The sequence below is a fragment of the Henckelia pumila genome, chromosome 1 (genome assembly GCF_033568475.1).
Source record: "Henckelia pumila isolate YLH828 chromosome 1, ASM3356847v2, whole genome shotgun sequence".
Classification (NCBI taxonomy): domain Eukaryota; kingdom Viridiplantae; phylum Streptophyta; class Magnoliopsida; order Lamiales; family Gesneriaceae; genus Henckelia; species Henckelia pumila.
Genome location: NC_133120.1, coordinates 162867009 through 162891663, shown reverse-complemented (window position 1 = coordinate 162891663; position 24655 = coordinate 162867009). Strand labels below are relative to the sequence as shown.

Below are 24655 nucleotides of genomic sequence, written 5' to 3'. Positions count from 1 at the left end.
CAGAGATACCAAGCACTATTGTATCACTTGCACCTCCAGAACAGCCAGTGACTGATGCTGACCCAGCACTTCAACCGTCTCCATCTACTGAAAAGTTTGTGGAAGATCTCCTAATGGATGAACCGAGTGCTGATCCTGCTACTCCACCAACCATCTTGGCTGCAGTCGAGACCCCTACATCTCCAACTGTACCACTATTGGAAGGTACATCAGCTAGCTCACCAGCCAGATCACCAGCACCACATCATCTTGAGTCTGGCCCGGCTTCACCAAGGAATGACACACAGAGTCAAATGCTTCAGACTGATGACTCATATATTGAAGCCATGGCAGCAGCTCTGGATCACACATTGATAAATAGGCTTCATGAGCTCATGCAAACAGTTCGATCCTTTTCACAAGACATCACAAACACATCCTCATGGGTTGACAATTCACGCAAGACGATGATTCGGCATTTTGAGACCGTGTCTAGAGACCTTGCTCATCTGTCCAAAGAGATCACTGCCCATCATCGCACTCAAATCAAAACGCTCTCTACCGTCTCCGAACAAGTTGTCAGATCCGAAAACCGCCTTCATAGGCAGTTGAATGATCGGATGGACACTATGCAAGCTACTCTAATTGCTCAACTAGATGCAAAAATTGATACTATGCAAGCCTGCCTTGGCACTCAACTCACTGAGATCATCCTTCGACTCAACCAAGGTGATTCCAAAAAGGGGGAAGAAGAGCAACGAAGAGCAGCAGAGGCAAGAAGACGTGAAGAAGAATCCAGAAGAAAGGAAGAAGCCGACAGAAGAAGAAGAGAAGGCGATAGGTCAGGAGGAGCCAGTTGGTTCAAAAGATGAACAACTTGTCTCTTCTTTACTTATCGCAGCTGTATCTCATTTTGTTTTTCTTCAGTAGGTGTAATAAGAATGCTTATTGTAGCAAACATTACTATTTCTCATAAATAAATATGCAAGATTCACTAGGGGTGTCAAAAACCAATCCAAACTGTCAACCACACACGATTCAACCCGAAAAATATCAGGTTCGGGTTGTGGGCTTTTTGGGTTCGGGATGACCCGAAAGCCAACCCGAAAAAATTATTCGGGTTCTGGTTGGGTTCGGGTCAGCCCGACTTGACCCAAATAATTTTATTATTTATTTTATATATATATAATTAAGAAATATTTGCTACAATTTCATATGTTGTTTATTTGAAAAATATTTATTTTATATTGATATAATATATTTTCTTGATTTAATGTTTATTTTGTACAATTTTGATTGTTTAAAATAATTTTTTTTATTTTTTGTAGTAAATAAACTTTAAATTTTCTACAATTAAACTTTTAAATTTAAATTATATATAAGCTTAGATTTTGTTATCATATGATTAAATATGATATTATTATTATTATTATTATTTTGTGTTTTGAATTTTTATTTAATTATTTTTCTAAAAAATAATAAAATCGGGTTGTTCGGGTTGAGCGGGTTGGTTCGGTAGTGTCCTGATTGCCTTCTGACATTCATTGGTTTTTCGATTTTGCACTCTCGCATACTTCTGATTTTTATTGTTGGTGTAGTTTTGTAGTAACTGGGTGTTTTATTTTTGCTGGTTTCTCTGAATCATGGATGGTTGTTGCAAAAGTATGATTAACTGCAATTTGCGGCTTTGGGACTTTTGACTTATCTAATGAACTTTTGTTTATTTTTTTGGACATTAGGATGCGAAGAAGAGGGTGTTGTTCATTGATTTTCCTCCAATTCTGCAGCTTCAGTTAAAGCATTTTGAGTATGATTTCATGAGGGACACAATTGTTAAGGTTAGTTGTTATAACTTTTGAAGTTTCACTGTTGTTTGATTAATGTTGGTGTTTGATTATTTTTCGTTTGTTTTTTTACTTTTTAGAGTAAAATTTGTTGCTTGTGTTTTCTTCATAAGGTATTGTTTAGTTTATCTCTTATGTTACGCAAGTAATTATTGGCTTCATCATGAATCTAAGAGTGATATGAACAGTTATCACTTGCCAAGTTAATTTCATGTTCAGTAAACTCTGTTTCCTATCACTCTTTCTTAATGGCAGCTTCCCACACAACAGAGAACCTGAGGAAGGTAATTTGGAAAAATCTCGTCAACAAAAGCTGGTAAGTTATGTTTATAGTAAACATATTTTGTTTTTATCGCTATGTTTATTTATTTCTGGAAAATAATGGGGGAAATTGCAAAATAGGGTTTAAGAATGCCGTCACCTTTTCTTGATTCTTAGATTTTGTCTTCTCATTACAAAAAAGTTTATTCAAGTTTACTTTCATATGTTTTACCTTTGCATTTTTTTTTGTTTAATTGATATTTTTTGTTTCAGAATAGCAGAGTTGATTTAAGATCATTCCAGCTCTATTTTTTTTAGCATTTTGGCTCATTTTAATATTATTTTGTCTTACCATATTAAATCGGTTAAGTTATGTTATTTCCGGTGTTCCTTTTATTTGTGGGATGAACCTTCTGGGAGGTAGTGGTATTCCAATGTTATGGGCATGTTGTTTTAGCTATGTATTTAGATTTTTAAATGTTAAACTATATAATTTTGATTAGTTTTAGTGTTTGTTGTGGGATTAGTTTTATTTTTTCTTTGTTTGATTTTATATGTTTTGGGAGATATTTTTATCTTTGATAAACATTTTTATTAGTTTTTTATGCATTTGATCTTCCGTGACTAATTTAGATTAGCCACGATTTTTTTCAATTCCGTGGCTAATTTAGCCACGGTTTTTTATAACCGTGGTAATTTTAACCACGGTTTTAAAAAAACTGTGGTTAAAATTACAAGGGTTATAAAAAACCGTGGTTAATTTAGCCACGGTGTTTTGAAAAATCGTGGCTATGTTAATCACGGTTTTTTAAAATATCTTGGCTATTTTAACCACGGTTTTTTAAAAATCGTGGTTAACTTAACCACGGTTTTTGAAAAAATTGTGGCTAATTCAGCCACAGTTTTTTTAAAATCGTGGTAATTTAACAACGGTTTTTTTTATTCCGTGGCTAATTTAGCCACGGTGTTTTTAAAAACCGTGGTCGGTGGATTTAACCACGGTTTCAAAAACCGTGGCTAAAACCGTGGGTAAATCAATTTAGCCACGGTTTTGGCCATGGCTAAACTCAAAAAATATAGTCAATGTTTGTAAAACGATTTTATTTTTTACATAATGTAAAAAAATAACTAAATATATCATAAATTGAATTAAAGTCACAAATGAGAATAAATAATGACACAATTAATTTAATTGAAAGTCGAGTAAATATGAGAGTCAAAACTTGCGAGATCTTCTTCATTCAAATCTAGCCCCTGGAGACTCGTTCCACAAATCATGATCAAAATCATGAATACATACAATTGGAATTCACAACCTATAAATACCCCAATTCTTGCCTGTTCATCTCCATCTTACAATTTATAAGATTTGATATATATAATATTATTCTCCATGGCTTTCCAATTCAGCAAAATATTTTTAATTTCTTGCATTTGTGTATGTTCTTGGGATGTATTCGTCTCTCGCAGTGGCAACATCTAGAAGCATTCCAGGCCGCGGAAACATGGCGGAGAGACACGAGCACTGGATGAAGCAATATGGTCGTGTATACAACGACCAAGTCGAGAAGGCCAAGAGATTCAAAATATTCAACCAAAATGTGAAGTTCATCTAATCCTTTAACCTTAACCAAACAAACTCTTACAAACTTGCCGTCAACGAATTCGCAGATGTCTCAAACGAAGAGTTTCGTGCTTCTCGTGGCGGATACAAGAGATCTCCCCACAACACATTTTCCACCAACTTTAGACATGAAAATGTGACTTCAATTCCCGCTAGCCTCGACTGGAGGAAAAAAGGAGCTGTTACTGCTGTGAAAAAATATTGGCTTGTGAAGAACTCTTGGAGCGCAGAATGGGGCGAAGGGGGATATGTGAAGTTCGAGAGAGATGTTCGTGCTAAGAAAGGGCTTTGCGGGATAGCCATGGATGCCTCTTATCCAATTATTGATTGAAACAATTACTTCCAAGAGCCATTAATTTTTGGTGCCTCGTAGCTAGTAAGTAATTGCATGCATGGTTTAACCAGATAATGAAATTTTATCTTCTATAGTTGAGCCATTTTTTTCATCGTATGTATGATAAATCTTGCATGCAGATATCAGCAAATATATATAAGCACATTCATACATCGTCATGAGAATCTTCAACAAATTAATTAAATAGCCAGCCAAACATTTTCCGGACATGATAAAAATATTTGTGGCAGGGGGCAGACATGAGAAATGATCATTAATTAATAAATGAAAATTAAATTTTGGGGACATGTTGACAATGAATTAAATAAACTAATAATTGGATGTTTTAAAGTCATTAAAACATAATATATATATATATATATATAAATTTAATCTGGTATCGGGTCGCGTATGGGTAGGATGTTACTACATCCGCCTCCATCCCCATATATGAGATCCCCATACTCATTTACCTATTTATTTAATCGGCACATCAGACGGCACACTCAAAGTGCTTATCTGTCTTACGAGCTCTCTTCTGGCAAAATATATATCTCGCGTCATGTTGTCTTTGTCGAGTCTGACTTTCCCTTTGCCAGTGGTGGTTCTGGCGTTGGCTCGTCTCTGAGTGTGCAGTCTGATATGCTGATGGAGGACTCCCTGGTTGCTGATCCTTCACTTGCTTATTCTTCTGAACCATGCCCTGCGCCCCCCATCTACACCCCTGCTAACCCAATCCCGACCCCTCCTCCTATCCCGTCCGAACCACCACCCCTGCCAATCCCCACGGCCGAGCCACCTACCCATACATCCCCCACTCATCCTATGGTCACCGGGTCCAGAAACAACATCTTCAAACCAAATCCACGTTTTGCCCTCGCGGTTATTCCTGATTCCACTGCATCTGAACCCACCACTTATACTTCTGCGCTCAAGGACCCGCGCTGGCGTGCCGCCATGTCTGACGAGTTTGATGCTCTTATTCGCAATCACACATGGGATCTTGTTCCCTCTGACGTCTCTCAAAATGTGGTCGGTTGCAAATTGGTGTTTTGGATTAAACGAAAATCGGATGGCTCAGTTGATCGCTACAAGGCTCGCCTTGTTGCGAAGAGTTTTCATCAGCGTCTTGATCTTGATTACTCGGACACTTTTAGTCCTGTAGCGAAACCCACTACTGTTTGCATTCTCCTATCTCTGGCTATCTCCAATGGGTGCTCTCTTCGTCAAATGGATGTTAACAATGCATTCCTGCAGGGTGATCTGGCCGATTGTGTTTATATGGCGCAACCGCCTGGTTTTGTTGATACTTCGCTCCCCGCCTATGTTTGTAAATTGAACAAGGCAATCTATGGTCTCAAACAGGCACCGCGCGCTTGGTACACTGCGCTTCGTCAGTTTGTACTCAGTGTTGGCTTCACTTGCTCTCTTGTTGACACCTCTTTATTTGTTTTTCGCTCTGGCAGCATTACTATGTATCTTCTTGTCTCTGTTGATGATCTCATTATCACAGGAAATAATTCTGGTGCTCTCCAGACCTTCATTGATCGCCTCAGCAGTCGTTTCTCTGTCAAGGATCTGGGTTCCTTATCTTATTTTTTAGGTGTGGAGGTTGCTCCCTATGAAGGGGGCCTTTGTCTATCGCAGAAAAAATATCTACTTGATGTTCTCACTCGCACTAACATGGTTGACTCCAAAGCAGTTTCTACTCCGCTTGCCACGTCGACGTCTCTGCACCTGCTGGATGGTTCTCTCCCTGCTGATGCTACATTGTATCGTCAAACAGTTGGCAGTCTGCAGTATCTATCTTTTACTCGTCCCGACATTGCCTTTGCTGTCAACAAGTTATCACAGTTCCTGCACTCGCCTTCTTCCATTCACTGGGGTGCAGTTAAACGTCTCCTACGCTACTTAAATGGTGCACGTTCCTATGGTCTACTTCTTCGGAAAAGTTCCTCTCTGGTTTTGCATGCCTACTGTGATGCGGATTGGGCTGGTGATCTTGATGATCGCACTTCCACTGGTGCATATATTGTGTTCTTGGGCTCTACTCCCATCTCCTGGAGCTCCAAAAAGCAAGGAACTGTTGCTCGCTCTTCTACTGAGGCTGAATATCGTGCCATTGCCTCTACAGCTGCCGAAATCCAATGGGTTCGATCGCTTCTTCAAGAACTTGGGGTTGATGTTGGGTCCTCCCCAGTTTCTATATACTGTGACAACATTGGGGCTACGTATCTTTGTGCTAATCCTGTTTTTCACTCCCGCATGAAACATATTGCCTTGAATTACCACTTTGTTCGAGAGCTTGTTCAGAGTAATCAAATTCGATGTTCTCATATCTCTTCTTCCGATCAGCTGGCTGATGCTCTAACAAAGCCGCTTCCCAGTACACGACTGCGTCTACTTTGTTCCAAGATTGGTATCTCTATGAGCTCACCATTTTGAGGAGGCCTATTGGAATATATTCTATATCTTGGAATATATTCTATATTATCTTTTGTATATTTTGTAATTATATTTTTTCTTTTATCTCTTAGGTCTTCTAGTTGTTTATAAACATTCTTGTATTCATTCTTGGGAATATATCAGAGAAATATTATTCCATCAGTTTCTACAGATACTAGGAGTTTCTTTCAAGGGTTTATCGGATTGAATTTGTACAAATTGTTATGTAAATCACACTCTTCTAGTAAAAATCCTTCTGAAAACAGAAGGAGAGAAGTAGAAGTTTTAATTTTGAACTTCTATAAAAATCTCGTATTCCTTATCTTTACTTAATGCATTTCCATATTCAATATGTCTTAAGCTTTGTATTCAATTTTGTTGTTAGCCCGGTCAAGAACCTAGGAAATTGTTGTTAGCACTTATATAGCACGTATACACGTTAAAATTAAATGTGTAAAATTACTTTCACCCTTGAAGCTCATAATTAAACACTTAACGTCGTCCGGACTTGGTTGTCTATTATTTGTGTTGTTCACATATAAAGCTTATGTTGTATGCTAATTATATGCTTCTATTTAACTGAGTTATATATATATTTGATTTCAATTGATCATAGTTTCGTACACACGAAGTTGTTGGTTATTTTCTGCATGCAGTATTGCATTGGCTGCTAGCTAGAGAAGACATTTCTTGGATCAGATTATGAAGCACTTTTGAATATATAATTTTTATTTTGATATCATGAAAAATTGTATTCAATTGTATATGTTAATTAGAGCAGCATGCATGATCCATATATCCAAGTTTTTAGGGTTTGAAAAACTATTTTCTTTTTGATATTTTGATCCGGGTATAATGTCTGATTCCCATGATTTTTGGGAAACGAAATTCATAATTAATAATAACATTCTTTCTCGAGCGTAGTTTTAGGTATGAGTCTGATATCTGATATCCTTAGCTTTCTGTGATTCGTATTTTTAGAATCAGGAAGTACATTGTCTAAATATAATGTATTATCCAAAACTTTGCTCGCCCATAAAAAATTATTAAAAATAATCTAATTGATTTTTTTACATAACGTAAAAAATAACTAAATTTATCAAAATATCATATAAAATTAATAAAGTAAAACCATGGATAAAAATAAAAAATAAAATTAATATTATTATTAAAAATAAAATTAAGATTATATTATTGATAAAAACATATCTTAAGTAAGTGCAGTTGCATGCATGAATGAACAATGAATTACCATAAAATATTGAATTAAAGTTACAAATGAAAATTATAATTATTATGAGAGGCAAAACTTGCGGGATCTTATTCATTCAAATCTAGCCCCTGGAGACTCGTTCCGCAAATCATGATCAAAATCACGAATACATGCAAAAAATTCACAACCTATAAATACCCCAATTCTTGCTTGTTCATCTCCATCTTAATTACAATTAAGATTTGACATATATAATTATTCTCCATGGCTTTCCAATTCAGCAAAATAATTATTCTTGCAATATTTGTGACTGTTCTTGGGATGTATTCGTCTCTGGCAGTGGCAACATCTAGAAGCATTCCAGGCCGCGGAAACATGGCGGAGAGACACGAGCACTGGATGAAGCAATATGGTCGTGTATACAACGACCAAGTCGAGAAGGCCAAGAGATTCAAAATATTCAACCAAAATGTGAAGTTCATCGAATCCTTTAACCTTAACCAAACAAACTCTTACAAACTTGCCGTCAACGAATTCGCAGATGTCTCAAACGAAGAGTTTCGTGCTTCTCGTGGCGGATACAAGAGATCTCCCCACAACACATTTTCCACCAACTTTAGACATGAAAATGTGACTGCAATTCCCGCAAGCCTTGACTGGAGGAAAAAAGGAGCTGTTACTGCTGTGAAGAATCAATTTACATGCGGTACTGAGACCAAAATTCGAGTAAATTAAATTCATGAAATATTTATTTTTCTTTTCCTAATTATCAATTTACAAAACACAACACAGGGTGTTGCTGGGCATTTTCAGCAGTGGCAGCGACGGAAGGAATCAACGGGATTAAAACAGGGAAACTGGTATCTTTATCGGAACAAGAACTGGTGGATTGTGATATCAAGAACAATGAGGGGTGCGACGGAGGTTTAATGAATGAAGCTTTCGAATTCATAATTCACCAAGGCCTCTCAACAGAAGCCAACTATCCATACAGAGGAGAAAATGGCATGTGTAACAGGAAAAAAGAATCTTGGAGAGTGGCAAAGATCACCGGATATGAAAATGTGCCGTCTGAAGACGAGTCAGCGTTACTCAAGGCAGTGGCAAAGCAACCTGTGTCTGTGGCCATTGATGCCAGTGGGCCGACTTTTCGGTTTTTCGCGGGTGGAATATATACGGGTGAGTGTGGAACTGATCTAGATCATGGGGTCACGGTTGTTGGATACGGTAAAAGCAAGTCCGGGAAAAAATATTGGCTTGTGAAGAACTCTTGGGGCGCGGAATGGGGCGAAGGGGGATATGTCAAGTTCGAGAGAGATGTTGGTGCTAAGAAAGGGCTTTGCGGGATAGCCATGGATGCCTCTTATCCAGTTATTTATTGAAACAATTATTTCCAAGAGCCATTAATTTTTGGTGCCTCGTAGCTAGTAAGTAATTGCATGCATGGTTTAACCAGATAATGAAATGTTATCTTCTATAGTTGAGCCATTTTTTTCATCGTATGTATGATAAATCTTGCATGCAGATATCAGCAAATATATATAAGCACATTCATACATCGTCATGAGAATCTTCAACAAATTAATTAAATAGCCAGCCATACATTTTCCAGACATGATAAAAAAATTTGTAGCCGGGGCAGACATGAGAAATGATCGATAAATGAAAATTAAATTTTGGGGACATGTTGGCAATGAATTAAATAAACTAATAATTGGATGTTTTAAAGTCATTAAAACATATTATATGAATATTGATGCGGAGATTAGGGATGTCAATTTCCTCCGAACCCGATGGAGAATCTGATACCCGACCCAATTGGAGGAAGGTATGAAGGTGTTTTTTGGACCCGATTAAATAAATAGGTAAATGAGTATGGGGATCTCATATATGAGGATGGAGGCAGATGTAGTAACATCCTACCCCTACGCGACCCGATACCCAATTATATATATATATATATATATATATATATATATATATATATATATATTTATTTATTTATTTATTTACATATTAATTTATATTAAAGAAATACTAATTTAATTTGTTTTTGTTGAATTATGTTAGTTGGATGGAATAATAAAAATTATTAGTATAAACCTAAAGCTAATTTGTAGGATAATGATGTTGAAATAAATTATTTACAATATTTTGTTATACTTATTTGGTATAAAAATCTGGTAAATAAGCATAGTTTAATCAAAATAATTCAAATTTTTAAAAAATGTATTTGTATGGGGTAGATACGATAAATGGGGATGGGTAGGATATGGATATCCGATCCTCCGACGGGTATGAGGATGAAATTGAATACCTGTTGGGCATGAGTATGGGTATGTGGATGGATTTTATAAATGAATATGAGAATGAAGACATGACATCCTACCCATACCCAACACATTATCATCCCTAGATGAATCTTCAATCACATAAAAGTGATATGAAGATTAGTTAAGAATTAACTTGATTATGCAGTTAGGATTCTTAGTTGTCCACGTTAGACCCACAAAAACAACAATTATTTTTCTTTTATAATTTTTAGACCCAAATTTTAACATGTTTATTACTGCAAGTACACAGTCTATAACTTTTTGTATAGTGTTTTCTTCCACGAGTCACCAACGTCATACGTTTTGATTAACAACCATTCAAATTCATATTACTTACTGTTTCATCTTTCATATTCTCTACAAAATCCATAATTTCACCAAATTTTAGGTTCGTTTTTTTCTTCAGTGTTCATCAATCATTCAATTATTTTAATTTTTTTTTTCTTTTTGCAATTGAGAATGAACTCATGTTTATTTTTCGAATGTAGAGTTTATATTTTCTCAGATTTTGTTTTAATTGTGGATTACATGTGCATTTTTCTTCGTCATTAATTTATTGATGAGTTGAATTGTATATTGTCTATATTTTCCTTATGTTTAATTTATTTTTAATTAAATTTGGTTTTTAATTTGCATTTAATTTATTGTGTGAGTTAAATTTTTATTCAAGTGTTTAGTTCTTAGTGTTTGATTTATTGTTTTTATTTTTAATATTAGTATTATTTTAAATCTATTGTGTTTATTTTTATATTTAAAAATAATTTGTGTTTGATTTATTTTGTGTGTTAAATTTGTGTTTAAGAGTTAATTTTTTTTATTATGTTTTAAAATTTATTCATGTTTACTTTATTGCTCCAATATTACCTTGTTAGGGTTATTGATTGTATTTGTTTTTGGATTATTATTCTTAATTTAATATTGTGTTTAAATTATTGGGTATGTTAAATTTGTGTTCAATGTTATTGTGTTTGATTAATTTATTTAATTTGTGTTTAATTTATTCTTTGTGTTTAATTTATGTGACATTTGACACCAAACAAATGTCTAATCCTGTGTTTTATTGAGTGCGTATCGTATATAGGTGTTAAAAATATGCATGTTTCAAACTTTCGAGGTTTTCTTGATTTCATAAATATGTATCACATCATCGATGTAGCTTTAAACGGACGACCATGAAACTTTCTAGAGATTAATGGTTGTGTGTAGCAGCGTTTATTTCATATTCTCAAGGTTGATAAAATTTCGAGTGTGATGGTAGCGAGAAAACAATTATCCATGCTCGAATTTAATTGGAAATTAGTGCATCTCATATGGGTTTTGTGAATTTTAGGGGCATGACAGTTAATATCATTTATATCGTTATCTTTAACGTTTAAATGACGGAAGGACTAAATCGATCAAAATTTATAAACGTTCGGATTAAACCGAGAACGTCAAAAAATTAGAGACTGTTGAATCCGACATTTTGGTGATAACAAACAACAACTCATTGTATAGGAATGTGCTGTCAATCCTTTGTATTTCAAGAATCTACTACAACTCCTACCGCAACCGTCTAAACCCTTCAAGTTATCTACCGCAAGCTTGTCAACCGCCTTTGTCTCTCGACCGGTTGCAGTCACAAGCCTATCGACTGGTTATTCAAACCAGCAGAGGATAAATCTCTCTACCGGAAGAAAGTCAACTGCTTATCAAGATATCTCAAGACAAATACTTGAGACAAGACGTTCTTTGCAAGATCTTTTATTAAAAGCAGAACCGGCGTATCAGAAGATCTGTTGACTCTTGCATCGAGACAACAGGTTGCACTAAAATGGCAAAAACGCAGAATGGCTACAGATAAAGCATTTGACCGTTTATACCAGTTTTGGACTCTGGAAGCTGTCTGCATCTAAAGAAGTGTACGATCTTCATACAGAATCATCAACGCATTTATGAAGCATTAAATGTGCATTCAATGCAGCATCAGAACATTCAAAATAAAGACGTTGATGATTGACCTATATAAAGGGAAGATTGCTCAAGAAGTAGAAGAGAAGAGAAGCAACTCGAAAAATCTCAATCAACTCAATCACTTGAATACTATCAGAAGTCCTCATCTGATATACTGAAGCAATACTTGAGCACACTTACAAGATCATTCACTTGCTGCTCAAATAAACCCTCGCCTACAGTTTACATATCTGATCTTCAAGGATCATCCTAGGGTTTCCAAGCCTCTCGACCGCTCTGCAGTTTGAGAAGCTCAACCGGACTGTACTCATTATTGAAGAGACTTGAAGCTACTCTGAAAGCTTCCACCAGTCTGATAAGAACTGAGAATCTTATCTGTGTAAATCTAGGAGTTTCGGATTAGGCATTGGATAAGTCCTAAGTCTGAAGTGGGTGTATTGCAAGACGTTGTAATAACCAAAGTCTTCTAGTGAATTCCTTCCTAAGTGGAAGAAGGGGAGACGTAGAAGGATTAAGCCTTCGAACTTCCATAAATCGTGCCTCAGTCTTTACTGCATATTTATCTTATATATTGCTCTTACATCGTGTTATAACTTGCCTTTGCATCACTAAAACCTCTGAACTATTTCCGCACTTTTTAAGTTGTTCAAACCGTTTTAGAAGTTGAGAAAACAGATTAAGTGAACTAAACTTCACTTGATCATTTTGAAAAGGAAGAAGAAAAGTTTCAGAGTGTATTCACCCCCCCTCTACCCTCTGAACCGATCCCAACAAGTGGTATCAGAGCGGGTTCCTTTCTCAACTGCTGATCTAAAGTTTTAAAATCATGACTTCTTTCAACAAAATTCCTATGTTTTCTAAAGAAGATTATGATGACTGGAAAATTCGCATGCAGGCACATCTTGCAGCACAGGACGATGACATGCTATATGTCATAACAGACGGTCCCATCAAAATCATGAAGGTCAACCCAGCTCTAACCGATGGTGCAGGACAAATGATTGGGAAACCAAGAGCTGAGTGGACTACTAAGGACAAAAAGAAGGCCAATCTTGACAATGTGGCCCGGGACATCCTATACAAAACACTGGACAAGAACATGTTCAGCAAAATCAAGTCATGCTCCACAGCAAAGGAGATTTGGGAGAAGCTCACTCAGCTGTGTGAAGGAAATGACCAGACCAAGGAAAACAAGCTCACCATGGCCATTCAAAAATATGACAATGCCAAAATGAAGCCAGGGGAAACCATGGCTGAATTTGATGAACGGTTTAGTAGTATCATTTGTGACCTTATTGCTTTAGGAAAAACTTATACTAACCGTGAAATTGCTGTGAAGGTTATGAGAGCTTTGCCCAAAGAATGGGAAATCAAGACAGTGGCCATGAGGGAGTCAAAAGACTTAAGCAAGGTTGAACTGCATGATCTCTTTGCAGATCTCAAAGCCTACGAGTTCGAGCTCAACATGAGGACAGAGGATGAACAATCTAACTCTCAACCAACCAAGGCCTTAACCTCAACGGTGATGTGTCCACCGGTCGAAGAAGCTCCAAAGAGATCAGCTGAGCAAATCAGCAACGAAGTCATGACACTCTTTGTCAAGAAATTTGGTAGATTTATGTGTAAAAACAATTCTAAATTTAAAAATTATCATAAATCGGACCATACAGACGATGGTCCTACTTGTTTTAACTGTGGCAAGCCAGGCCATTTCATTGCAGATTGCACCAAGCCTAAGAGCAATGATCAGAAGCAAGTCTTCGAAAGAAGAAGGGGCAAGGAGGACAAGAGGACGTTTAGAAAAGGTAGAGACCAAAGGGTTCTAGTAGCAGACGAAAGCAAAAGCAAGTGGGCTGAATCTGACTCTGACAACCCCGATACCGGAAGCTCTTCAGATGACAGCGAAGATGAAAAGGTGGAATGCCTCATGGCTGACATCGAAGAAGAAGCTGAGGAGGTATTTGACTTTGGTTCACCTGAATTTACTCACAGTGATCTAGTTACTGCTTTACACGAAATGGCTAATGAATACAAAGCATTATCCAAGGAATTCGAGGAGGTAAAGGCAGAAAGAGCTGACCTAAAAGATAAGTCAAGCGAATCAAGCTGCATGCAGCGAAAAGAGCTTGATGGTCTTAAGGTCAAGCTAAGTCTGCTGGCTACTGAGAATGACACCTTGAAAAGAATGTTCCAAGCAACCTTGACTGAGAACAAAAAACTACTTGAAATAATTAAGGCTTGGAATAAATCTTCTGTAACCATTGACAAGATTCAAGAAATCCAAAGACCGGCACATGACAAAACCGGTCTAGGGTTTGGAACAAATGAACAGTCTATGGAATCTTGTATTCAGTCAAGCCTGGACAAAGGTAATCTTAACAAAATAAGATTTGTTAGGTCCAGCACGATATATGAACATGATGAGTGCAGCTTTGACAAAAATCAGAAAGTATCTAACGAACGAAGCTCTAAGCATAGAGGGCTGGGATATGTGGATCCCCAGATCTCTAATCAAAGAGGAACTTGGGTCAAACCAAAACCTAATGAAAGAAGAAAGGGAAACCAATATAATTTCAAAAGGCCATGGAATGAGTCTAACTACTCTAAGAGAAGATGGTCAAAGGAGAAGCCTTACCAGTACTTTAATTGCAGGCCAGTTCAAAAGAGGTACAGGCTAACTGATAAAGATCAAAAAGGCAAGCAGCACACAGCAACCTCACAAGCACACACATTTACTGCTTATCGACCGCACAGATTTCTGGACAAACACACGGGCAAACCTGTAAGGGTGTTTCAGGTGTGGGTCCCGAAAGGGCTAATCTGACCTGGACCCTACTAGATATGGGTACCAAAAGTTCTTTACTTTTTGCAGGTACTAAAAGTCCAATCGGGCGAGAAGACCACTTCTATCAAGGACACTACCTGGTACTTAGATAGTGGTTGCTCACGGCACATGACAGGGAATACAGAACTTCTAACAGAAGTGGTGTTGTGCAAAGGACCAAAGATCAGCTTTGGAGACAACTCCAAAGGTAAAACCGTGGGTAAGGGTAAGATTATCCATGGTAACATCATTATTAAAGATGTGTTGCTTGTTGACAAACTGTGCTATAATTTGATAAGTATTAGTCAACTATGTGACAATGATCATTCGGTTGAGTTTCACAAACACACTTGCATCATCAAAAATGACAAAGGTGTGACTCTTATGACCGGTGTAAGAGACCTAAACACCTACAAGGTAAACTGGTCTTGCTCTCATATTTCTTCACCTACTTGTCTTACTGCTCATCATGATAAACATTGGTTGTGGCATAAGCGGTTAAATCATCTAAATTTTAAGTCCATTTCTAACTTGAGGAAGCATGATTTGGTTTCTGGTCTGCCTGAAGGATATTTTATAAAAGACAAAGTTTGTCCTGCTTGTCAACTAGGAAAGCAGGTGAGAGCAACCTTTAAAAATAAAGGGTGTATGTCTTCTTCCAAATGTTTAGATTTACTTCACATGGACCTATTTGGTCCTATACCAATAAGAAGCATAGGGGGAATGAGATATGCTCTTGTTGTTTTAGATGACTTTTCTCGATTTACCTGGGTCATCTTTCTCTCCTCAAAAGATCAAACTGCACCTCACCTGATTAAGCTTTTTAAACGCTTGCAAAATGAACAATCTATTGTGATAGATAGAATCAGGAGTGATAGAGGGACTGAGTTTTTAAACACTACTCTTATGACTTATCTAGATGATCAGGGAATCAAGCATGAGCTGTCAGCTGCTAGATCCCCACAGCAAAATGGGGTGGCTGAAAGAAGAAACCGTACTTTAAAAGAAGCAGCCAAAACTATGATTGCTGATTCAAATGTTTCTCAAAGGCTTTGGGCAGAAGCAGTTAACACAGCTTGTTATACTCAAAACAGATCTATGATTAATAAACGATTTAACAAAACTCCATATGAGATCTGGAATGGCACAAAACCTGATATTTCTTACTTCAAAATTTTTGGGTGCAAATGTTTTATCCACAACAATGGCAAAAATCATTTGACAGCCTTCGATGCCAAAGCAGACGAAGGAACTTTTATTGGTTACTCAGCCGTTAGCAGAGCTTATCGAGTGTTCAATCAAAGATCACTAACGGTCGAGGAAACCATTCATGTTGTTTTTGATGAATCTACTCTTTGTACAGAACAAACTCAAGGGAGCATAAATGATCTGAGTCATAGACTGGAAAACACAAATCTACAGGAATAAAGTGACAGTGATCCATATCCTCCAAAGAAGGATGATCCAGTTCCCTCTACCGTGTGTGATCAAACAAGGCCAGAAGAGGATCCACCGGTTGATAACGATCCTCTTGCCAATAATGATCCAGTAAATGAGGACGTTCGTCAACCAATTGATGACAACCCTTTAGGGAATTATTTTAGGTGGAACAAAGATCATCCACCTGGGTTGGTCATAGGTGACCCTTCTGCTCCTCGAAAAACACTTGGTCAAATGATTAATGAATTCTTGCATGCAGCTTTCATATCTCAGGTAGAGCCCAAGAAGATAGATGAAGCTCTATCAGATGCCAGATGGATTGAAGCTATGCAAGAAGAGTTGAATCAATTCACCCGCAACAATGTTTGGCATCTAGTTCCTCGATCGGAAAATCAAAATGTGATTGGAACTAGATGGGTGTTTCGTAACAAGCTCGATGAACATGGCACTGTTGTGCGTAACAAAGCTCGACTTGTTGCCCAAGGATTCATACAAGAAGAAGGCATAGACTTTGAGGAATCCTTCGCGCCAGTTGCAAGACTAGAAGCAATCCGCATCTTTCTTGTCTATGCAGCTTTCAAGGACTTTAAATTTATCAAATGGATGTCAAGTCTGCATTCCTCAATGGTCTACTTCAAGAAGAGGTGTACGTTGAACAACCACCAGGTTTTGTCAATCCTACTCATCCTCAATATATCTATAAACTTGACAAAGCCCTCTATGGATTAAAACAAGCACCGCGTGCATGGTATGATACATTACTAAAATTTTTACTGGAACATGATTTCCAAATTGGAACGGTCGATAAGACCTTGTTTAAATTTGTAAAAGGTGATCATGTGTTACTAGTACAAATTTATGTTGATGACATTATATTTGGGTCAACTAACCCCAAGTTGTGCTCAAAGTTCTCTAAGATGATGCAGGAGAAATTTGAAATGAGCATGATGGGCGAGCTAAACTTCTTTCTTGGACTGCAAGTGAAGCAACTTGAAACTGGAATATTTATCAATCAATCCAAGTATGCCAAGGAATTGGTAAAGAAGTTTGGAATGGAACAGTGCTCAACTGTATCTACCCCCATGAGTACATCAATCAAGCTTGATAAAGATGAAGGGGGGATCCCGGTCGAGGTAACAATGTATCGAGGCCTTATTGGCTCATTGCTTTATTTGACTGCCAGTCGACCGGATATCATGTATTCAGTTTGTTTATGTGCTAGATTTCAAGCAGCACCTAAGCAATCTCATTTCATTGCCGCCAAACGAATAATTAAATATATTAAAGGAACTACTAATGTGGGTCTTTGGTATCCCAAAGATTCAAATCTTAATCTTATTGGCTATTCAGATGCAGATTATGCAGGTTGTAGAATTGATCGCAAAAGTACAAGTGGCACATGTCAATTCCTTGGAGATAGACTAATTTCGTGGTCAAGTAAGAAGCAGACATCAATTGCTACCTCGACCGCCGAAGTAGAATACCTTGCTGCTGGCAGCTGTTGTGCTCAAATACTCTGAATTCAACAGCAGCTTAATGATTATGGAATTCGGCCGAGTGAAGCTCCAATCTACTGTGACAATACAAGTGTCATAGCCATCACTCACAATCCAGTGATGCACTCTAAGACAAAGCACATTGATGTCAGGCATCACTTTATCCGAGATCATGTCTTAAAGAAGGAAATCAGGCTGGAATACATCTCTACCGATCAGCAAGCAGCAGACATATTCACCAAGCCTTTACCGGACGCTAAGTTTTCATATTTTTGAAATATTCTTGGCTTAGTAGATCTAAGTTAGTATGCATGTTTTTAGGGGGAATGATTGCTATTATGACGTTAATAGCTTAGCTGTTACATTGCCATAAATATTGGCATATCATCCGCCTTTAGCTAGTCTCTGACAGGCTCCGTACTAGCAGCTTTGTGCTTTGAACCAAATGACATTAATTGGGCGCGGTGATTATACTCTTCAAAACTTTTTGAATTTCAAAAATACTTTTCATGACGTCACCCTATGGCCCATAGGTTCCTATATATACTTCTTTACACTTGTATATCAACCTTTCACCGTTGCTAAAGCTTTCATATTGCATTAAAAGTTCTATCGTATTACTATCAAGCTTTTGCTTACTCTCTGCTCGAGTTCTTATCTACAGCTATCATGTCGATCCAGAAGACTTGCCTTGCAATCAACTTTGATTCCGTTATTGAGGCAAACAATGCAGGAATCACTGAGGTCTTCACCATGCTTGAAGCCTCTGGACTAAAGAAATTTCTGGAAAGCAGCGCCATCTGCGATCTGCCTGTATTGAAGGAGTTCTTTGCAACCGCTCAAATCGAGCATGGTACTGTCAAATGCTTGATCCGGACAGAGTCCTACTCCTTCAATCAAAAGTTCTTCGCCAGCACATTTGATCTGCCCTCCAGGGGTTTGACAAAATGCGCGGATCTTCCCGATGGTAACTGCTCATACTGGTTGAAGGAGTTCTCAACCAGTGATGCTCCGATCAAACTGCCGGCTCAGAAGACATCTCTTAAAGCTCCATTCAGGCTATTGACCAACATCGTGGCCAAGAATCTTCTAGCCAAGGCTGGATCATACGACAAGGTGACGATGGAGAAATTCCAATACATGGCTTGTATCGCCTCCAAAATCAACATCAACTGGTCAGACATATTGTTCACTACCTTATGTGAAATGATCAGGGGAAAAGGGCAATCCGAGGGATTTGCTCTGCAAATTTGTCACATCTTGAGCGTTCTTGGAGTAGACTTCTCCAAGACTGAGCCTCTGCATCCCACCAAATGGCTCAACAAGTCTACAATCTTCAAATTTCTGAACAAGAAAGAGATTGCGGTCGACACTCTGCCTTCAACCGCAAGTGTTGTTGCTGTCACTCAACCGCTTTCAACAGTTCCGATAACGGCCAAACCAGCCCATACCAAGAAATCTGCCAAGCGTCAACTTATCATAGAGTCTGACTTTGAAGACGAATCACGTGAGAACGTTCCACTGATTCAAGCCTTCAGCAAGTCATCTCCTTCTGTCACCAAAGCAGCTGTGTCATCCACGCCTGCAGGCGAGAAGAAGAGGCAGCACAAGAAGTTAAAGTCTCTTTCTGGACTTGCTCCTACCGTTCCAACACCAATTCTGCCAACGGTTGAGACTACTACCACTGCTGCTACTACTGCTCCACGTCCTACCAAGGGTGTGATAATCAGGGAAGGTGCCTCATCAACTCCAAAGGTCACTCTCGCTGATCCCAAGGACAAAGGGAAAGGTGTGATGATCTACTCACCTAAGGCTCAACCAGCAGCTACTATAGAGCTCAACTTGATCATCTCTCACGTTCTCCACACTGTCAAGCGTCACCTACAACGCTTTGACAGATGGCATCATTCCCGTACTCACCTGACGCTTGCTCAAATATTTCCTAAGTGGAAAGCTCTGAATGTTATTGAGCAAAAGATGCTTCTTTTTGCTGACACTGAAGACATCGTGGAGGCTCTGGGAAGAAGACAGCTCATCGACTTGAAGCTTCGAGAAAGCCTGTTATCTCTGTTGATTAATGAGCGTGTCAAGAACTTCAAATCCAAGAGTCCTACCGCCGCCGATGACTTTGTGATTTTGACTGGACTACAGAATAGTCTACGTCAAATCACTCAACTACTTCAGCACTTCCAAGCTCTTAACAACGTAAAAATGACAGCTTCAGCAGCTTGTTTACAGGCTTATGGACTGAAAGCACAGGTGATGATGAAGACTTTTCTTACCCAAGATCAGGGTGAAGAAGACGTCTCTGCTCTTACTCTTTCAGATGGGATTCTGACCGGTCTCATCACTGCTGACCTGTTTCAGTCATCCGCTCTAGGATCGATTGTGGGAGCATCTTCATCGGTCGACCCCGCCTCAACCGCCGTCCAAGCAGTAATTCAACCGGAAGCAGCTGTGACTGCTCACTCATTTCCAGCGACGATCGCTCACACCTCTCCCAGTCGTCCACAAGAGTCTTTCGAAGTGATTGAAAAAGAGATTCCTGTCACCTCTGTGACAGAGGCTCCTTGCAGCAGTGAAGCAGTAGTGCCCCCAACAGAGATACCAAGCACTATTGTATCACTTTCACCTCCAGAACAGCCAGTGACTGATGCTGACCCAGCACTTCAACCGTCTCCATCTACTGAAAAGTTTGTGGAAGATCTCATAATGGATGAACCGAGTGCTGATCCTGCTACTCCACCAACCATCTTGGCTGCAGTCGAGACTCTTACATCTCCAACTGTACCACTATTGGAAGCTCCATCAGCTAGCTCTCCAGCCAGATCACCAGCACCACATCATCTTGAGTCTGGCCCGGTTTCACCAAGGAATGACCCACAGAGTCAAATGCTTCAGACTGATGACTCATTAATTGAAGCCATGGCCGCAGCTCTGGATCACACTTTGATAAATAGGCTTCATGAGCTCATGCAAACAGTTCGATCCTTCTCACAAGACATCACAAGCTCATCCTTATCGGTTGACAATTCACGCCAGACGATGATTCGGCATTTTGAGACCGTGTCTCGAGACCTTGCTCATCTGTCCAAAGAGATTACTGCCCATCATCGCACTCAAATCAAAACGCTCTCTACCGTCTCCGAACAAGTTGTCAGATCCGAAAACCGCCTTCATAGGCAGTTGAATGATCGGATGGACACTATGCAAGCTACTCTACTTGCTCAACTAGATGCAAAAATTGATACTATGCAAGCCTGCCTTGGCACTCAACTCACTGAGATCATCCTTCGACTCAACCAAGGTGATGCCAAAAAGGGGGAAGAAGAGCAACGAAGAGCAGCAGAAGCAAGAAGACGTGAGGAAGAAGCCGACAGAAGAAGAAGAGAAGGCGATAGGTCAGGAGGCGATAGGTCAGGAGGAGCCAGTTGGTTCAAAAGATGAACAACTTGTCTCTTCCTTACTTATCGCAGCTGCATCTCATTTAGTTTTTCTTCAGTAGGTGTAATAAGAATGCTTATTGTAATTAATGAAATTCATTCTCTCAATGAAGTTCATTTTAATGCTTTCATATTGTTCTTGGAGCACTTAAGTTTTGTCATCACCAAAAAGGGGGAAATTGTTGAATCCGACATTTTGGTGATAACAAACAACAACTCATTGTATAGGAATGTGCTGCCAATCCTTTGTATTTCAGGAATCTACTACAACTCCTACCGCAACCGTCTAAACCCTTCAAGTTATCTACCGAAAGCTTGTCAACCGCCTTTGTCTCTCGACCGGTTGCAGTCACAAGCCTATCGACTGGTTATTCAAACCAGCAGAGGATAAATCTCTCTACCGGAAGAAAGTCAACTGCTTATCAAGATATCTCAAGACAAATACTTGAGACAAGACGTTCTTTGCAAGATCTTTTATTAAAAGCAGAACCGGCGTATCAGAAGATCTGTTGACTCTTGCATCGAGACAACAGGTTGCACTAAAATGGCAAAAACGCAGAATGGCTACAGATAAAGCATTCGACCGTTTATACCAGTTTTGGACTCTGGAAGCTGTCTGCATCTAAAGAAGTGTACGATCTTCATACAGAATCACCAACGCATTTATGAATCATTAAATGTGCATTCAATGCAGAATCAGAACATTCAAAATAAAGACGTTGATGATTGACCTATATAAAGGAAAGATTGCTCAAGAAGTAGAAGAGAAGAGAAGCAACTCGAAAAATCTCAATCAACTCAATCACTTGAATACTATCAGAAGTCCTCATCTGATATACTGAAGCAATACTTGAGCACACTTACAAGATCATTCACTTGCTGCTCAAATAAACCCTCGCCTACAGTTTACATATCTGATCTTTAAGGATCATCCTAGGGTTTCCAAGCCTCTCGACCGCTCTGCAGTTTGAGAAGCTCAACCGAACTGTACTCATTATTGAAGAGACTTGAAGCTACTCTGAAAGCTTCCACCAGTCTGATAAGAACTGAGAATCTTATCTGTGTAAATCTAGGAGTTTCGGATTAGGCATTGGATAAGTCCTAAGTCTGAAGTGGGTGTATTGCAAGACGTTTTAATAACCAAAGTCTTCTATGAATTCCTTCCTAAGTGGAAGAAGGGGAGACGTAGAAGGATTAAGCCTTCGAACTTCCATAAATCGTGCCTCAGTCTTTACTGCATATTTATCTTATATATTGCTCTTACATCGTGTTATAACTTGCCTTTGTATCACTAAAACCTCTGAACTATTTCCGCACTTTTTAAGTTGTTCAAACCGTTTTAGAAGTTGAGAAAACAGATTAAGTGAACTAAACTTCACTTGATCATTTTGAAAAGGAAGAAGAAAAGTTTCAGAGTGTATTCACCCCCCTCTACCCTCTGAACCGATCCCAACAGAGACCAAACCTGAAAAGAGGCCAAACATTTGTTACTAAACTGGTGTATCCTCGATTTCTTTAGGTCAAGGGAGTTGAGGGCATCGGTATCAGGTAGCATGCATGCCTTATTGTGAGTTATTGTTCGGATAAAAAAAACGTGTAAAAGAGGTAAATACACACTTAAAAATATTTTGAAAAACTTTTATTACAAACTGAGCTTAGTTACCAACTCGATTGTCAAAAATTTTGGTTAACAAATTTTTCTTGTGAGAACTGATCTGGTCATGCGGAAAATATCTCACGTACTAAATTAAACTGGATAGTTTAGGCAGACTGAAAATAAAATTAAAGAGAACAAGAGATTTTTTATGGAAGTTCTAAGCTAAAACTTATGTTCTCACTCTGAAAAACTTCTTAGGGGTCACTCATCTTATAATTGCCCCAAGTCAAGCACGCTTAACTTTGAAATTCTTATGTGATGAGCTCCTGAAAAGTAAGTTCACCTTCTTGATATGAGTAGTACATATCAAATTTTTTGTACCTCTCATTCTAGTGTGGGATCGGTTCATTCAAGCCACCCATCGCCCACTCATTGGTGGGATTTTCATCTTTCAGGTATCAACTACCCATATTATGGATCATGTACTGCACTAGGACATTTGGCTGTGGATGTCACTTGCCACCAGCTTCTGTTTGGTTCGTCCCTGAACCACACAGTACAAGGAGAGGCCAAGCTCTGATACCATCTGTAATGCGCCAGATTCGAATCCTGTCCTCATTCTATCGGACAATGGCCTAGAATATATATCAGACAAATTCACCAAATTATGCAATGAAAAAGGCATAACAAAACATAGAACAGTAGCCAATACACCACAGCATAATGGCCTAGCAGAAATAATGAATAGAATTTTGCTGGAAAGGGTCGGGTGTATGTTAATCAATGTCTCTTTGCCAAATATTTTTGGGGTGAGGCTCTTGCTTCAGCATGTTATCTGGTAAACAGGTTTCCCTCCAGTGCCTTGAAATTCAAAATTCCAATGGAAAAATGGAGTGGGACACCCGCAGATTACTCAAACTTAAAAGTGTTTGGATTTCTATCATATGCACATCTTAAACATGACAAATTGGATACAAGTGAGATGTATATTCATAGGATATCCAGATGGCATAAAAGGGTTTAAATTATGGAATCTAAAACTAAGTGCCCCAAATGCTTCAATACAAGAGACATTAAGTTTGATGAGTCAAAATGGGATGCAATCTAAGGATGAATGAAAATAAACATGAACAAGGATAAAATTTACAATCTCTATTTGAGGTTGAGATACAAACAAATAATTAGACTCTGTAAATACATTGAATAAGGACTTGACATCAAGTGAGATACAAGAGGATTTAAGATCCTACAATCTTGCCAGAGATTGAACCAGAAGGGAAATAAAACCTCCAAGGAGGTTAGGTTAGGCAGATTTAGCTTGGTATGCACTTGCTATGGCTGAAGAAATAGAGTACTCAATGGCAACTTCATGTCCTGAAGTAATGTCCAGTAAACATTAGGCAAGGTGGAGTGAAGCAGTGAATGAAAAGGCGAATTCATTATTGAAGAATAACAACTTGATACTAGTAGACATGCCAAAAGGAAAAAAAACCTTGGGATGTAAATGGATTTACAAGCTGAAGGAAATGACTCCAAAGCTAAAGTAGAAGGCTAGGTTAGTTGCAAAGTGATTTGCACAGGTAGAAGGAGCAGATTTCAATGAAATCTATTCCCAGTTGTTAAACACTGCTCCATAAGAAAAACTCTTGCACTAGTGCACAACTAGACCTTGAGCTTGAACAAATTGATGTAAAAGAGCTTTCCTACATGGTGATCTTGTTGAAACAATATACATGGATCAACCAAAGGGGTTTGTGCAAATTGGAAATGAGGACTAGGTATTTATGCTCAGGAAATCACTATAGGACTCAAGCAAAGTCCAAGATAGTGGAACAAGATATTTGATGAGTTCATGATAAGCATAGAATT

General features: G+C 38.4%; 2 protein-coding genes across 2 annotated transcripts; both read left to right on the top strand.

Annotated features, from left to right (window-relative positions):
- The first annotated feature begins 3589 nt into the window (after positions 1 to 3589).
- LOC140874354 (senescence-specific cysteine protease SAG12-like) lies at positions 3590 to 4039 on the top strand. Its single transcript, XM_073277640.1, has 2 exons — positions 3590 to 3626; positions 3756 to 4039. The coding sequence occupies exons 1-2, from the start codon at positions 3590 to 3592 to the stop codon at positions 4037 to 4039; spliced, it is 321 nt and encodes a 106-aa protein (XP_073133741.1).
- A 3925-nt stretch (positions 4040 to 7964) lies between these two features.
- LOC140874353 (senescence-specific cysteine protease SAG39-like) lies at positions 7965 to 24333 on the top strand. Its single transcript, XM_073277639.1, has 4 exons — positions 7965 to 8406; positions 8493 to 9070; positions 14674 to 14760; positions 24187 to 24333. The coding sequence occupies exons 1-4, from the start codon at positions 7965 to 7967 to the stop codon at positions 24331 to 24333; spliced, it is 1254 nt and encodes a 417-aa protein (XP_073133740.1).
- The last annotated feature ends 322 nt before the right edge of the window (positions 24334 to 24655 follow it).

What these genes read in the sequence shown, in the direction of transcription:
- LOC140874354 (XM_073277640.1), top strand. Translation starts at nt 3,590, where the DNA reads ATGGCGGAGAGACACGAGCACTGGATGAAGCAATATG. An exon ending in GCACTGGATGAAGCAATATG is followed by an intron (nt 3,627 to 3,755) that starts GTCGTGTATACA and finishes ACGAATTCGCAG; the next exon opens with ATGTCTCAAACGAAGAGTTT.
- LOC140874353 (XM_073277639.1), top strand. Translation starts at nt 7,965, where the DNA reads ATGGCTTTCCAATTCAGCAAAATAATTATTCTTGCAATATTTGTGACT. An exon ending in GAAGAATCAATTTACATGCG is followed by an intron (nt 8,407 to 8,492) that starts GTACTGAGACCA and finishes AACACAACACAG; the next exon opens with GGTGTTGCTGGGCATTTTCA. An exon ending in ATTTCTGGACAAACACACGG is followed by an intron (nt 14,761 to 24,186) that starts GCAAACCTGTAA and finishes AGTAAACATTAG; the next exon opens with GCAAGGTGGAGTGAAGCAGT.